General features: G+C 35.8%; 1 protein-coding gene across 1 annotated transcript in view; it reads left to right on the forward strand.

Annotated features, from left to right (window-relative positions):
* Positions 1-17441, forward strand: part of FTO (FTO, alpha-ketoglutarate dependent dioxygenase) — a 258501-nt gene that overhangs the window by 61859 nt on the left and 179201 nt on the right. Inside the window, exons 5-6 of the mRNA XM_019471379.1 lie at positions 9010-9089; positions 10908-11051. Of these exons, the coding sequence (XP_019326924.1) occupies positions 9010-9089; positions 10908-11051 (224 nt within the window). The remainder of the gene's footprint in view (positions 1-9009; positions 9090-10907; positions 11052-17441) is intronic.

The following is a 17441-nucleotide window of genomic DNA, read 5'->3' on the forward strand; positions in this document are numbered from 1 at the left end:
GAGTAACTGTGAGCATCTGTGTCTGTTATGTTCAACAAAAAAAATTCCTGTTCTTGAGTTTGGCTTATAGAGTGGCTACGTATTATGTAAGCTGTGACTGTAGCAGTCTTAAAGTTTTCTGGTACTGTGGTTCTTGACATTTCAACCATTATGCCAGTCTGTGGATGTGTTTTTGGTCACCAGTTTTAGACATGACACTTCTCTTCTGCTACACTTTTCCATGTGTATATTCAGACATACTATTTTCTAGTAGTGGGATTATACTAAGATCATAATGAACAGAGCTGTCATACTCCAAGAGTGAGTCTCAATGTCTCAAGTGTAGAGGATTAAAAAAAGAAAATTAAATTGAGTTCATTTACATGAGCAGCTGAGCTCACACACTGAGGTTTTTCCATTGAAAGAAACAAGGCAAGAACTGGGGCTAAGGTTTGTTGACACAAAATCTGTTGCTTTCTCTTTTGGCTTGCATTTCTCTTAGTTACCTTTTTTTTTTTTTAAACAAATTTAGTTATAAATCCGACAACTCAAAACATGAACAACGCTTCTGACATCACCGTGTTTGCCTGTTTAGTGACTTGGCTTGACAGATATCATCGTCGAAGAGTGAGAGCACTTGCAGTGTTCCCTGTTTTTGTGTTTGTGACTTGGAAGGTAGACACCACGGAACGTCCCTAGAATGACCTGTCACACTGCCATCTTGTTGGGCTAAGCAGTCTTTTCACTTTTACCTTTCACTTTTTATCTTCCAACAAATACGAAAACAGTTTACTTACTACAAGCAATACATTTGTGGGCAGTCTTAAAAAACATATACCATTCCTTGTTCTTAGTTACCTCATCAAATCCTGTGTGCTGTCATCAATGAAGTATCTTGTGTGAAAGAACTGGACTGTCTGTGCTCTTAAGTATGTTTAGACATGAACAGATGGAGTGTTAAGATGTGAGATCCTTTGGCACAGTGGTGTGGATGTGCATCCCTTTTCTGTATTTGTAAGGATATAGAGTAGCAGCCTGGAGGGAAACTGAGACATTTCTTATATGGAAGTGAAGTTTAAGTGGCAGCTAAACATTCCTAGAAAGAAATTACTAATCCATTTTTGTGCAATAGCAGTTCAGGCATCAAGTAAACTTCTTATCTAATCCTTCCTGACTGGAAAGTTTGTGCATACACAGCTTTGCCAGGCAACAGATTGAGAAGACAAGTAATAAAAGAAGGGGTCTAACTTCAGTGTGTTTGTTGCAAAATACTGTAGCTTGTAGTTGACCAGATCATAAGGACATTTTTTATTCCCCGATGGAATTTATATACAGTAACTAAAGTATTATCAGGGATGCTATGGGTGGGTCAGAAAGTCAGTTTATTTAACACATAACATCATGATCGTGTTTAGATGGAAACAAAGGATGTATTAAACATTCTTTTGAAGATGATGTGTGAATCACATTCTTCTTAATACTTTGTGCAGAGCTACAGATTTGAGCTCTGTATGCCAGGTGTTTGATAATCTCTTCTGCATTTCTATAGCCTTTGTATTTTTTTTCTCAATTACTTTAAAAAATTATTATTTTATACAGTCTGAGAAAGTATTCTCAAACTGGCCCTTTTATTAGGTTTCTACATACAGTAGAACTACCTTTTATCATTTTCACTTAAAGTGAAAAACAATATAAGTTGACGTATACGGTTTTAGTGTATTTTTTCTGTTCAGATTTTTTTAAAATGACTTTTAAGAGGAGGCATCTTGATGCCATCTAAAAGGTAAAATATGAAAACTTTGTATACAAAGTAACTTGACAATAAAGAAGCCAATTTTAGATTCATTTATCTTGTGCCTTTATGCATCATACATTCTAGAAACTCAGTAAGCAGAGTCTTCTTGCTGGCATTATTTTAAAAGCAGTGACAGCAGTATACAAGGCTTCTAGAAAATATAACGTTAAGATAAGAGTACTGCAGCTAGTTGTAGCTGTTGATGTACAGGGACTGATTGATAGGGCTGTGTACTATTTCTGACTACCATTGACTCACCCAGTTCTAGCAAAAACTTAGCAACTCTGTAGGTCTGTTCTTCCAATTGTTGAAATGGTATGGTGCTTACTGCTTTATATGAATGTTGTAAAATACTGAAATGTCGAATTCAGTATGTTGCTTATAATTAAAAAAGTCAGGGCCTATCAATTCCTGTACCTATAATACCCCAACTATTTCCTGATATTGTACACACAAATCTTAGATAAGAAAATGTGGTAACTTTCTAACAGTAATGTGCAATTACAGTAACTTGTAAATCCTGATCAATGGGTATATCAAAATAACAAAAAGATTGGGGGTGTTTTTTAGCATTTCTAGTAGACATTTAGTAATGTTTATGTTCTTCTCTTCATTGGCTCTATAAAATGTTTTTTGTTATTCTGGGTAGAATTTGAGTAAAATGCAGTCTTAAAATATAAATTTACACCTGCATTCTCAGCAGTCCTCTTCAGATGAAATCATAAGCCATAATTTAAATGGATGTTAGTACTAAACATTAGGTGATCTCAAATCCATTTCAATTAAGCTATTACAATAATATGAATGTATTTTGTTTTTTGTTTCTGGGTAGAATTTGAGTAAAATGCAGTCTTAAAATATATATTTACACCTGCATTCTCAGCAGTCCTCTTCAGATGAAATCATAAGCCATAATTTGTTTAAACAAAACCAAACAAAATTGAAAATTACTTTCAGTAAGACAATTTTTTTTTTTTTTTTATAGACTTATATTTCCTAATATGAAGAAAAAAGATCTGGTGAATGACTGCAAATCTGCTGCCTAAAAACTCAAATCTGAACTTTATATCACTCATGAAACGGAAACACTTTAGCTCAATTTAGAATAATATATTGGTCTGCAGAGGAAGTGCATACTGAACCCTGCTGTCTCAAGTACACAGTCAAGGAGTGTCTAATATGAAACGTGTTGGGTGCATGCAATAAATCCAAAACGCGTGGAGGTGAGCAAAGGGCCCCATCTGCTCTGTCCTAGAGCATGCTTAACTAGGGTTGTCATGGTCTTACTATTAAATTGGAATCTTTCCCCTAATCTTTGAGTTAGACACGACCAGATTTGCAAGCAGATTTACAATTTTCACTAATTTTCCTACCATGACTTCAAAACATACTTAACAAAAATACATTATGGACTTTTTCAAAGGGAGATTTACTTTTCTGCAGCTGTTTCCCATAGATCAAGCTCTTGCTTGAAGGTTAGGGTTTTAAAACAGCATGAAGATGAACTTGGAATCTTATACCCCTCCCCACCCCCAGCAAATTATAGTTCAAGAAGCATTAAAAAATTATTTTCATAACCAACCAGAAGTAGGGTGCACACATTGCAGAGGTTGGCTTGTGGTTCAAGATAAGTATTTAATGGAAACACTTCCACATGTATGTATGGCTCATTAAACTATTTCTAGATATTTAATCTGCTTCTATTTCCACAAACTAACTTGAACCCTCTTTGCTCTCTAGCATCTTGAATGTGTCGGAGTTTTTTAACCTTTTTTTTTTTTTCCTTGAGTCCACATTTAATCCAAAAGCTATATTCCTTGATTATTAAGACTTCGAACCCCAGAAGCGTATTTGTCATTACCGAACTTTGATCATGAAGTTTGGCAAATCCCAGACTTTTTTTTTTAGTTCAGCCTTTTAATTCATTCTGTGTTTTGCTTGGGCACGCTTTTCTTGTTTAAAAACTAAAAATATTTCTTAATTAGGGACAGATCATCCCTCTAACTTTCTGTTATGAAAGTAGTATTCCATTGACCCATAATTTCTTGGGGAAGGACACATACCTTCCTGCTGCTTTTTGTTGACATACCTAGAGTAAAATTAGTTTGGTTAGGTTTTTTCCTGTTGAAGCATTGTGTGCAGTTGGATACAAGTAGAATTGGAAATGGTGGAAAAGCATTTTAGTGCTTTTGAAAATTGCACTGTAATATGGTTAAAAAGAAAATTCTTTATTTGTTTATGGTAGTTAAGAAAACTAATAGCACAAGTCCATTTCACTTTTGTCTGTAGATATTTGTGATGTTTAGAATATCAAAGCTTTTGCCAGTGCTTTAAACCCCACTGTACCTTTTATCTGCTTCATGAAATAGATGACAAAAAGACAACTATCTAAAAAGTTCAGGGAGAACACTTGAAAGAAGATAGAAAAGACAATACAAACCCCTGTTGGTAATTCTGAGAGCATTTTCCATTGTGGTTTGTATTTTCTTGGGAAGTACTTTACCTAGAAGTAATAAGTTCTGGGCCTTTAGTCCCTACTCCTTTCAGTAAGCAATGGTTAAGAATTCATTTCCTTTCTTTCTGCCTTGTGTTTGTTATGTCTTAATAGTCTGCAGTGACACGGGTCATTGTTTCTCTCCGGGTGCTTTGGTTCCTCACATCACTGGTGCTCTGATAATTAGTTAAGTAGTAGAATTAGTTAAGTATACATACGTTAGTTAAGTGTATATACATACACATATCTATTAGTCAGTTCTTTTGACAAAGGCTGTACAAGCACAGTTTCTGCTGTTGCTGCCCAGGTAATTCAGCTGTCTAGAAGAAAGCATACAGTGAGGGGTGGACAGAGCAGGGACAGGGACTGAGAACAGCATCAGAGAGAAAAGAGAGGAACTGGTGGTAGTTTCAAGCAGTGGAGAGGACCATGCTGAGATTCTGTGCTGGGAGGGATGCATTTGAGAAAAGAACAGGATGGCAGAAGTCTGTACAGGGGAGGGACAGAAAGATCCTGTGTGATGAACGTGAACTTGCTCCCACAATTCAAAATAGAATATGCAGCATCCAAATTCCAAAATGTATCTGCTGTCTGTAAATAGCAGGAAATCACTGAGAAGCTTGTCTGATAAGGGGTCCACATAGAGAATAATAGTCTACATCTGATAGTAGAACGGTGGTCAGGTGTTAAAACAATAGCATTAGTTTAAGGAGCTGTAAGCCTGCTTCTCTCGCAGAATTTCCATGCAAACTTTGGCAGGTCCCTTAACATCTCCTTACCCTTAGGTTTTTCTGTGTCAGTTACCAACTTTACAGAGGCCTTGCATGGATAAATGTATTAAAGCACCAGGTACCTTAGATAGTTTTGTGTTGTTTGGGTTTTTTGTGGTTTTTTTTTTTCCTTCCTGCGGATGTGAGGGACAGGGTTCTGTATTAAATAAAAACTCCATTTTGTAACTATGGTTTACGCAAGGTGTGTTATCTGAAGTTTCTGTAGCTGGAGATTCTGTGTCAAATAATTGTATGCATTTGCAACTAATCAGATCATCTGCTAAACATTCTTATGACTTCTTAGTACTTCGTCTGTAAAGTCAAAATCTGACCTCCAAATTATTTAAACAGACTTCAGGTTGATAACTTTGTTTTCCAACATGGCTTTGGCCACCTGTACACAATCATACATGTGATTAATTTCTTTTAATAAATCTTGCCTCAGCTATAGTAGCCCTATAATGGGATCTGGCTGTAAGGTGGCAGATGATTCATTGGGAAGTGGCAGGCAGAAAGTAGTAGAAATAAAAGAATAAAACAATCCATTTAAAAGAAGTACGGATTTTGCCATATACATGTATGCAGGAAATAGTCTCTTTCTTTTTTAGGTGCTCCACCTCAGACAGAAAAATGAAGGCTTTTTTTCCAGCATTCAATCACCAAGTGTCTGTTACCAACCAAGTTGTCTTCCTTTGAATGCAAACAAGTCCTTTACAATATTGTCAGTAGTTTGGGGAAACTGATTTAGGCATTATGCTGCCTGAAGTGCAAGTAATCATCCACATTTGCACAGCGACTGGTGGCACAATGGTATCCTGTTAATACAGGTGAATATGAATAGCTTTAGTGTCTGTGAAAAGACTTTGAGGAAATTCTCTTTGGTCAGGATAGCACTGTAGCATGTACTGGACTTCATTAGTTTTTCTTGATTGTTTTCTAGAATTACTATTTTAAATTTGGATAATTTGTGGTGTTTTAAAATTTATAAACAAGCAAAATGCCTGATCAGACTTCAGAAACATAGTCTGTGCAAGTGACAGCATTTTTCATAGACATGGGAAAGCTTTAGGAGAGGAACAGTCATGTAAGCAGAAAATTGCCATCCAATTCTCAAAACTTCTTTCTTACCTAGCAGTTAGTTAATTGGCGTATGCATCTCGTAAGCATCCGTATGGAAGGCAAGACTGTTTTAAGAAGGAGAAGGGATTGTGTGACAGTTCTTGAAACTGTGCTAAATATGTTGCTAAGTTGGCGTTAGTCGTGATTTAAAATAAAAATCACTTCTCATATGCGTTATACAGTTCACATAAGTTTTGTGAGGTTTTGTTTTTGTAATAGATACTGAAATGAGATGTCCTGAATTTGTGGCAAGATAAGGGCCCACTGTTTTGTGGCAGAAAAGATGCCATCTTGGCTCTTGCCTCACCACAAATTCAGGAGAACTGTGACAAATAACTTGCCTGCATGCAGTTTTCCAAAGCAGGACTGATACGTATATTGCTATTTTTACATGCATGTATTTTATGTGATGCATAATACTGGAGAGGCTTTGTTTTGGTTTTCCAAACCTCGCCGATCAGTGTTTAGTCATGCAAAACTGATGTTAACTCTGTATGTATTCTACTTTACCTAAAACCACGAGACTATGGTAGTTTTGACATGGGTGTCCAAGGAAGGTAACAGCTTTGGTTTGGCTCTAAAACCAAAACAGTAATCTGAATGTAGTGTTCTGTATCTGAATAAAAGCTTTTGCTGCCAAATGGACAATTTAACAAAGAGTGCTTTTTCTTTTCAATTAATATATTTTTAGAAGAAAAAGAAAAGCAAATCTTTATTGTAATCTTTTAAGACCTAGAATGTATTTTTCAAATATCCTTTGAGACATGAAATCCATGAAGCTTCAACTATTTTTGTACAATTACAGTTTTAGATGAATTATAAACTCTTAAATTAAAATTACAGGCTTCTTTCTAAGAGTCATAAAGGATTAGAGACAGTTGGAAGCAATTTCAAGGGGGAGCTCTACAATGAAAGATTTGTGAAGGGTTTGAATAAAGGTGCAAATCAAAATGTAATACTTCTGATGTTGTGTTTGCTACATAAAACACACCACAATGAATGGGCACTGAATGGGGCAGTAGAAGTGATTAGGTTTGTTTTCTGTCGGAATTCTTCCTGAAAGTGATTGTGATATTTAAATATTGCAATGTCCAGAGATAATACTGTTCTGTGGCCCTTGCAAGACTTGGCTGTATGCAATTTAACCCTCATATGTTTATGTAGGAAATCGCTTTTTCCTATGTTCTTTTTGTTTGCTTTGGAGCGTTTTTTCAAGCTTTTCAATTTCACCTATCTGCAAACCTCATGCAAATAGAAAATAAGCTCCCATCTAAACTTTCTCAGTGCGAATTCCTGTTTCATAACACTTGTCTGCCTATTCCTTATATAAATTGTTTCTCTGATTTTTTTATTTTTATTTTTTTCAAGTTTGTGATGCTATCTGCTGTCTTGGGTATGACTTGGGTATTTTATTGTTATAAAATTCATAAAAAGAAGACACTGTTCTTACAACTAGGATAAATTCAGTCATTTTTCTGAATTCGTATTCGTTAGACTTTTCTCAGTTTTAAAGTTTCAGACTTGTTGCAAGGTAAAGTAAAATTTTAGAGCATATTTTTTTTTCGGTAATAAAGAGAATACCATTAAACTTCACACACTGTGTTCTTTTCAGTCTGATAGTCTGTCGTTATGGTCAGAAGTGTATTTTCAAAAATTAGTATTTGGAATTTGGGATATCAGATTTCATGTGTGCAAATATTGATCTCTTAAAGAGAAATTATATTTATGTGATGGAAGGATGAAGCTTGATAATTTCTCATCATGCTGTATTAAGATGACTGAAGCTAAATTTCCTGAAAGAATAGATATTGTTGAAAATACAGACTCTAAGTTAACTAGCATCTTAAAGGTCTCTATTCCTGTTCTCTTCTAATTTTATCTATGCCTGACTGTTTTTTTGCCTGGTGACACTTCAGGTCACCTGGTTTTGTATGGTTTTTTTTAATCTCTTTCTACTAACTTACAAAACTATAACCCAGGAGTGATTTTTACAGAAATTTTTGATAGATTTTCCTGAATGTCTTGTTAAGGTTGAGAGGGCAGCGTAATTTTAACACTAAAGCTGTTTGAATTGAAAGCACTTCATGAATGGTTTTCAATGTAACAGTGGGTGTTGTTACTGGATTTAGTCTGAACTTTTCCAGAGGAATATATTTCCTCTAAAAAGTGCTAATTTGTCAGAATTTAAACGTTCTTCAGTTATGATAATTTTGACGAAATTCTGATAGCAACCAAGTAGATTCCATCTACAGAGGTTTGTGGGGTTTGTTTGCCAGTTTGTGAACTCAAGTCCACGATAGCCCTCTGGCAGTATACAAGAAAGTCACAAATGAAATTCTTTGGAGTCAGGTGTTTGAGCAGATTGTGCTTTCTGGGTTCCCAGTTTCTTGGCTCTGAGCTGAAGGGAGAGTTTTGGATAAAAAGATGAAATAATATCTTTGACTTTTTTCTTTCTCTTTCTTCGTTTCTTTTTTCAAGAAATGTCAGTATTGTTTAGTGATTTTTGAGGAAAGAGATTGTAATTTCTGAGTAGTCTGTTTATAGTGATCCTCAACTTCGAAAGAATTAGTTTGTTTAGTTGAACTTTTCCCATAAGGGGTGGGAAAATGCAACTTCTGAACTGTATAAACTGGGAGAAAACTAATATGAATAGAGGTCTTTGTGACACTAGGACAGTGAATAGTTATCATGCTCTGCTAAACAGTACAGCTCTATGAAGGTAGTGCTATCTGAGTTCTCTATTTTTTTCTTGAAATGTTTAATGTAGTGTCATTTAATTCATATTCAGCCAGAATAAGTTTTACTAAGTATAATTTTTTCCCTGTACTTAAGGTTTTCTAATCTGTCCCTAGATGATCTCAATATGACACATCAGCACTGTGTTCTGGCTGGTTTTTCACCTCGATTCAGCTCAACTCACAGAGTGGCAGATGTAAGCATCAAAAACGGTTTGCTGTTTGGTCATTCGTAAAACTACTGTTCTATAACCGTGTATGAAGCATCATGTTGTCTTATCCAGAACTGTAGTTCACAGTTATGCTTATGACTCAGACTGTTTTTATTGAACAACTGCTATTTGTTTATTTTTGGATTGAGGTACAATTGTTTCTGTATTGGTAGTTTGCCTAAACTCACAGTTAGGCATATAAGATATGAATTAAGAATGTGCTACACCACACCTTGTGGATTACTGATGAGATGTCGAAACAACTATATTTTTACCTGAAATGTCTTAAAACTTTTTTGCTGTGTTCATATCCCAGTCCTAGTTGAAAGGCAATATTCATGATGAGCTAGAAATACTCAAAACATGTCAGCAGTGTCCACTGGCAAAAATGGCCTTTAGGAGGTCAGAACAACTCGGAGCAGTCATGAGTATGCTTTAAATTGGATCCTTCTCTGCATCTGAGGATTGAAGAAGCAGAAAAGTGATAGAGTCCCTTGTCTCAGAGTCATTCTGTGATAACAAGGCTTCAGCCTGATAGTCTCAAGTGCTAAGACACCTTTTTTTTTATTTATTTATTTTTTTATTACTAGACCTCTCCTCCCTATTCCTTTCCATGGTGTTATCACTAGTTCTGTTTATGTAGCGTTCTGATGGGAAAGCACACAGAAAAAATAAAAATAGACTGTATTGTAAAAAGATATTTTTAAAAATTACAATTACTACTTTCTTCTTTCATCAAGGCAATATATAACTATTGAAGCAAGAGAGATGCATGTATCCATATACTTCTTTTTTTCCCCATTACTCTTCCTAATTTGTGCTGGAATGGAAATGAAGCAATAGCACTAAACATGCATGTATACATAGATACATGTTGTAATAGAAAAAAGTGCCTTTATTTCCCAAACAAATATATACTCTGCTTGCTTAAACTGGGATTTGACATAAAGTACACGGTACATTTTAAAACAAAAAATTCTGTATTTTTCATCTCTCATTTTAAGAGTGCTCTTACCTACTGCTCCCGTCTATTACTTTTGCAGGAAAATGCACACTTATTTTCACAGTATGAAAAGCTTCTCTATTAAGTGATTATGCTTTGTTTTTGTAAACTGTTGTGACTTCAAGTTATATAGTATGGAAGTTTTTTTTACAAAGAATATGAGACCTTATTCAAGATTATTCTTGGAAATTTAACTGAAGGTACAGATATTTAATTGCAAATAATTAAAAGTTGTAGTTGTCTTCTTTCTTTTGTTTCAAAAGGATTTTTACAGATTTCCTTCTCATTTTGAAGGATAATGAAAACAAAATAAAAGGAGCGGAAGTGCAAATTTTGTTTTGTTCATATTCTCTATAGCTTGTAAGCAAACAGCTCTCTCAGGCTGGATATGGAACTCCATTTTAGTGTTACTGGGAGCCCATACAACTGGGCAAATACAACTGATTCTGAAATACTGTCAAAAACTGTCCAGGAAGCAATGGAAAGTATGGCCATGTTTTTGTATGCCATATTTTTAAAGTAAATTTAAAAGGAATTATTTTCTTTCTCCTTTCAATCTATGCTGTACTGGTTGGCTAGATGTCTGATCAATTAGACTTCGGCATAATTTATATCAATAACTATGTAGACAATCCAGGAGGCATTATGCTTTTGTTTAAAAGATCATGAAATGAAGTTACAGAAATACATCCCTTCTGGTCCTTCACTTTGATTAGTGTAGAAGCAAATAGTTTAGTATACTTGAGAAATACATATGTTCTGAAGCGGCTATATATAAATTTTTTTATTGTATCTTATAGTGTTCAAGAGGAACATTGGAATACATATTTGGACAATGTGAACTGGCACTCCAGAATTTACAGACTGATTCTGATTCAATGGCTTTATCTTTGAAATCACTGGAAACTGCAGTTGTAAAGCAAGTAGAAGAAATACATAATGAGGTGAGATGATCTGCACTGAAAATATTTCAGCCAGATTCTGAGAGGTGCAGTCTGCTCGTGGAGTTAATGGCAATTAAGTGTGTTCAGCTGCTCACAAGGCTTTGGTTTGTATAAGTTTAAAATGTGTTTTTTACGACTTTTTTACTTGGGTACAGTAATTGGGATTAACTTGGATTGATTTTTTTATTCCCATGAAGTTTTCATTTTTCCTTCTTAAGATCCCTCTGCTGGTAGAATAGAAGAGTAGTTTCAGTAAGATTACGCCAAATCTGAGTGTGGTGGACAAACCAAACTACTCTAGCACTTCTCTAACAAAAAGGGAGAGAGAAAAAAAAAATTAGAGGGAAGGAGCAGATAAAACTTTTCAGTTGTTTGTCAGGTGTTGACCCAGGTTTTTACAGAATGCCAGGTGTGACACAGTTGTGAGTATGTGCTATAAAGTATATTCTGAAGAAAATACAGTGGAAATAATTGTGAGGAACATATTTAAATAGGTCGTTCTGTGCTACAAAATATGCAAGTGTAACAATGCACTTTCACAGGATTCCACTGAATCTGGCAGTGCTTTCTTGTTTGAAGTACAGATCTGGAGTCTTATTAAACCTATTGATTAGACAAATGGACTGAAAATATCAGAGAGTATTTTGGGAAACTGCGGAAACAGGTAATTTTTCCTGTGGTATAAAAGGTAGGCAGTATCACAAAAAATGTAATTTGGCTTATTCTCTGTTAGTGGATAGAGTCAGGAATGTGACACAATGGACTGGGTCTTCTTACAAGGGTAGTGTTTCTGAAGATGGTAAATTTAAGACTTCTTTTTTTCTTTCTTTTTTTAAAATTACAGAAAATGTAGTCAAAGCTATATATTAGGAGTTTAAAATTACAGATTGTTTAGCTGCTCTGGAAAGCTGTCCTTCTACCTGAAACAAAGCTTTCAGCTGTTCCTAACTGTAAAGCACTGATGATCATCTCCTTAAAAACGGCTATAGCAACCAGTTAATACAAACTTCTGAACCGCTTTTTGCTTAAATATCAGTGTTTTTTTACAGCACTCCTACATTCAGACATTTTGAAGGAGCTGTTCTGTATTTCTGTTAAGATAAGTATAATGACTATTAGGAGCCATATAGTACATAGGTAATTTTCACTCAAATTAGAATTTGTGTAAACTGTTTAAATTGCTATCTGCTGAGGAGTATAATATTGTGTGTTGTTACTAAAACTTTGTAGAACACATTTTTATCTGTATTGTGTTTACAGTTGGTAAAATTGAGTATAGTGATGGCAAAAGATTTGCACCCTTGACTTTTAGCAAAACAGCTCCTACAGCAATTTAAAGAAGTCTGATGCATGCAGGGTTTTACAAAACATTAATCAGGCTCAGTCCATAAAACTATACGCATATGTGGTTTGCACAGCTAGGGCCACATGCACAGCTGGTGTAAATTTGCACGGGTCCTTTAACATCAAAGACATGTGCCGTTTACATCAGGTGAGAGACTAGCCCCTGGTGTTTGCAGTCACCTGAATAATTTTGCTATGTGACATACAGGGATGTTTCCTGTTATGCATATGGGATATACTGTAACAGAAATCATTGTTTAACTTGTACATATTGCACACTTAGACTTACTAGACACATTGGACCTATATTTCATTTGGTCCACTTGCCTCTTTTTTTTTTTTTTAAATTCTTTTTTCCAAAGGTCACCTCTTTACTTGAAGGATAAATTCCATATGTTAAAGTGCTATTTAAATTTCATGTATTTGCTGCACAAGTAGAAAAAAATTACTAGTGGCTTATCACTGTGGTAAATGCACATTTCTTTTTCGAACATTACTGAAGTGAAAACATAGGGATCTGTGAGGCTAATTCAACTTCTTTTGCATGTAAAAGCTTCCCACCTTCTTTTACTCACTGTATGATAAATCTTTGTATTTTCAGGTGCTAATACAGGTTTTAGGTTCAAATTTTCTCAGGCAGGTGAAGAACAACAGCGTGTTTCGTTTCTTTAAAGAATCAAACTGTTTACTGATGAAAATGAGTCTTCCATTTGATCGGTGTGGTCAGGATTTGGTCACTTGGTTTTTTGGTGTGTCCCCCCCCTTAGTTTGTTAGTGTTTTTAAATAGAAAACACAAAATTGCACAAAAAGCCAAACATAGAATTAATGAAGAACTGCCACCCAGTTTTGCCTGTGTGTTTCTGTTCTGATATACAGCTTTCTGTGCTAGTTCTAAACCTCCTTGTGAATTTTTTCCTATTCTTCTGGACTAGAGATCATGAGCTTGAAATTAGGTAGTATTCCCATCTCTAGAGGAGGTGGTATGGTTGTATTTTACTTTCAAATGTTATCATAACTGAAGTTCTTCACAGGGTTTAACTCAGATAATTAGATGCAGCCGTTGTTCTAGATTCTTTATCATCCTGAAATGCTATGGGTTTGGTTTTTTTACCCCTCTTGCTCGCACTTCTGAAGTAGTCATCAGAGATCATCAACCGGAACAGAACCATCACAGTACCATCAGGCTACGTGTGACTAAGCTAAAATATAGTAGTTTAGCACAGATTCACAGTCTGTGCCGAAATTAACTGCTCTGCCAAATGAGGTCTGGATGAATTATCTGTGTCTGCCAGGGGGAAAAAACCTAAGAGCAAGTCTGAAAGAATGAGGTATGATTCTGTGCCTTCACTCTTGTATTCCTGGGCAGGAAAATTGACTTGCTGTGCTGATAAAGTGGGTTTGAACTGAGGATCTGAAGCATAGCTGGAGACTTAGTTTTTTCCATTTTTGTGCTGGGCAGAGAAACCTCTAAAAGAGGTATGGGTGAGCACCTGGGGGATGTCTTTACTGATGTTAGATTTCCCAGAGTTCATTTGTCAGAGCCCTGTCTTGGATGTCTTGACAGAGGTCTTCCTGTCGAAAAAGTAAGATGCTAACCTGAGGGGGTTTTTAGCATCTCTAGCGGGCAGCCAGGTAGAAGTTTAAGATTTCTTTAGGCTTAGCTTTGTTGTCATGGTCTCCCTTGCTAAAACAGCCTTCAAAGGAGTATCTGAGTAATTGTGAGGTATGTGCTGTTTGTTAGATGTGTGAGTCACTTCACTCCCAGTATGTACTTTGTAGTTGTAAGTAAAGATAACCTTAATTAAGGGTGTTCATGTGCTGCTTGTCTGAGTAGCTTATGGGCTTGAAGTCTGAACAAATATTTCAATGGCAGGCTATCCGGTGAACAGAGTGTAGCAGGGTGAACAGAAGTAATTACCTGGACAGCTGTGAAGTGTAATAGCCTAACAATACACACACAGTGTTAGAGATTGAATGAAGTTACCCCTTTAAGCAATCAGATAGCTTTTTGGCCGGTAATAATTTATCCTGAAATAAATGATCTTGCAGAGTTCACTGAATGTGAACCTCTTGCCCTTACTGAATCACACTTGGCTTTCCAAACTATGTACAGCTACTGGGTATGTCCCAAACAGAGCCACAGGGGACCTGGGGAAACCCACTGGCAAGCAAATGCTTTTTAAAGTAATAAAACACTGCAGGACAGATGATGTAAATGCTCATACATATAAAAATAAATCTGCAGAAAAGATCATTGCCAGCCTATTCTTCACATGTCAAAGAAAATTTGTTTTCCTTGCTCTGAGTAATGCAAAATCTGATAATAGTTCATGTTGTGTGAGGTAGTTTCAAGGCTTCTTTATTTGCCAACACCAAACTAATAATCAGATGTTCTCTATGAAGTAAAACGCTAGAGGAAGTTTTTTAGCATCTGGGGATTGTGTTGAAAATGTAGCAGGTTTCGAAGTAAGTACTCAAGTTTGAAAAGGTAGGGGTTTGTCTTCATCAGGGTTTCTGCTCAGCCGTGATTATCAAATCCTGATTACCATGATTAAAACTTGCGACTGAATTGGTTGCTCTGTTGCTTGTGAGGTACAGTCACTTTTGCCTACAGCAAATCTATTTTTATGGCAGCAGTAGATAAATTTAAGTGTGGTGAATGGACAGGGATGTAGAAAAGCCTGGGATAGCTAAGTTGAAGGTATATAGTGTTAGACACCGAGGTCACTGCTGAGAAAGGGTAGCAGTGTACACAGCCAAAGGAAGTTTATTATGTTTTAGCACATCACAGTGAGCTGACAGCGTGGTTGGTGGCTGGCTAGTACAGAAGAAAGAAAATATAGATCACCTACATGTGTGGCATTTAATAACCAATACTTTTAAATAATTGACTGAGGAGCACTGCCTCACAAAATGTCAAATGCTACTGTTGGCCTTTTACTACCCGGTATTGACTATAACCTAAAACTGGCCTTTAATCATTGTTTAAAGGACAACTTGAAAATATGTTGAGGTTAGACATACGAGGCCTGATTCTGAGCTTACTTGCACAGATGTAAGTCATAAGTGAAAATTAATTAGGAGATGAAAATTATTCCTAAAACACTCAGCATCTATTTTTTTTTTAATATGTTAACATGTTTAGGCTTTGTCCTGTTCAGTCATGTAAAATACTTTCTAATGCTAACTGAAGTTAGCTCTGATATATGGGAGTCTCCAAATTAAATCTCTTTGACAAAATCCTTGGCAAGAGCTGTTAACCTGAGAGTTTGTCACAGAAGATGAATGTTCTGTAACTTAGCTCTGCTAAGGCTAGAATTGAGCTTTTTGACTGTCTCCAGTATTTACTGTTGTGGTTTTTTTTTCCCTGGTACAGCTCCTCCTGTTTGAGCAGGGAGGCAAGCCAATAGGAGTGCCTTCCTGCTGCAGGAAAAGATATTGCTGAATAGAGTTCAATGAAAGCAAGGGGGCATATAGCTTTTAAGAGAACTTGGAAAGCAGATAGGATATGTTTGTATTAAAACATGTACTTAGTAATGGATGTGGTGTGAAAAGTGTTCATGCGTTAATTAAGAATACCAGACAAACTTAGCATAACTGGAATCTCTGGAGATTTTTAGCAAAGCTAAGTATTTATGCTTGCATATGTCTGAAACAAGGATAGAGTGATAGAGAAATCATGTCACCATTGCCTCATCAAGATGATTTTCTTTTTTTTTTTTGGATTCACCAGTTATCTGTTCAGAGCAGTCACTTGTCAAGCAGCTTGATGGCTAAGTTGGTGGGTGAAACATTGTTTTTCTCCCAACTCCCATTTTATTAACTCAGTTTGGAGCTAAACCGAGACATTGTGAGATGAGTGTGGACCTGAGTTTGAGAGCCCTAGTAAATGACAGTCCACATCATCAGCCAGCCACGTGTTGCAATTTGGTACACTGACCTCTGAGACCAGCTAATCCTGCAGAAAATTAACTAGCCTGTTGCTAAACTTCACCTCTTGCACCTAAAAAACAGTTCTTCTGTGTCGAGTTGTATATTCTGTATAGGATCAAGATACATTTAAAATTTGGGTAAGATGCCAGACTTGAATTAGACTGAAATCACACAGATTAATGTAACAAATCAGTATGACTAGTCAAAAATCAGTTTGACTGAAATAGATTCTTGTCATGAGCCATATCGTAACATTGATTTTAATTTTTTTAAAAAAATTTTCATTGATTAATGGCCTCATGTGATTCATTTCCTGAAACATGTTTGCCAGGCATTTTGTGTTACAGCCCTTTCGTGGTAGAGGCCAGCAAAAACAAAAAGAAGTGTGGGGAGAAAAAAGTATCGAGTGCTTAAAACTCTAGTTGAACTGTCGATATGCTCAGCCTTCCCAAAACTGTGTACACCGATTTTTTTTTTTTAACAAACCATAACTTGATCCTTCATACCTCATTAATACTGTAGGGGAAGCAAACTTTCCTTCAGCTTTTTTTAGGAAGGATGTCCTCAAACTTCTGTGCTAAAAAGTCACTAGGCTACCCGTCAGTTTTTTTGAAAATATTTTAAGATCTATGTCTGCCAACTAATCATGTTGTTATATTTTACCAACAAAATTGCTTTAATGTTCTTTTTATACACTTCAAATTTAAGTATCTTTTATTGTAATCTGTAACTAAATGTTTGGTCAACATATGTTAATGTTAGCTGGAACACTTTCTGTAGCCATTCTGTTCACCCTTGCAGGACAGAAAGCGTTAGGTGACAGCTTTGGGCAGTTCTCTTTATTCTTTCACCTTGGCAGGTTGTCTTTGTTTGCATCATCGGAGCTGAGCAGGGATAAACAAAAACTTCTTTGTGGTAGAAATAACGATTAAAGCAGCTTTGAACTCGGTGTGAAACATTACTACCACAACAAAGAGAAATACAGAATTCTGAAGACCAGAAATATGGGTTACTATTAAAGGAAAAAAGGCTCAGTGGAAATTAGGATAAATGGAATTATTTTGCTTCAGGAATATTTGATGAGTTATATATTTATATTATGTTTTAGTAAG

Source organism: Aptenodytes forsteri, unplaced genomic scaffold (genome assembly GCF_000699145.1).
Source record: "Aptenodytes forsteri isolate BGI_AS27 unplaced genomic scaffold, ASM69914v1 Scaffold33, whole genome shotgun sequence".
Classification (NCBI taxonomy): domain Eukaryota; kingdom Metazoa; phylum Chordata; class Aves; order Sphenisciformes; family Spheniscidae; genus Aptenodytes; species Aptenodytes forsteri.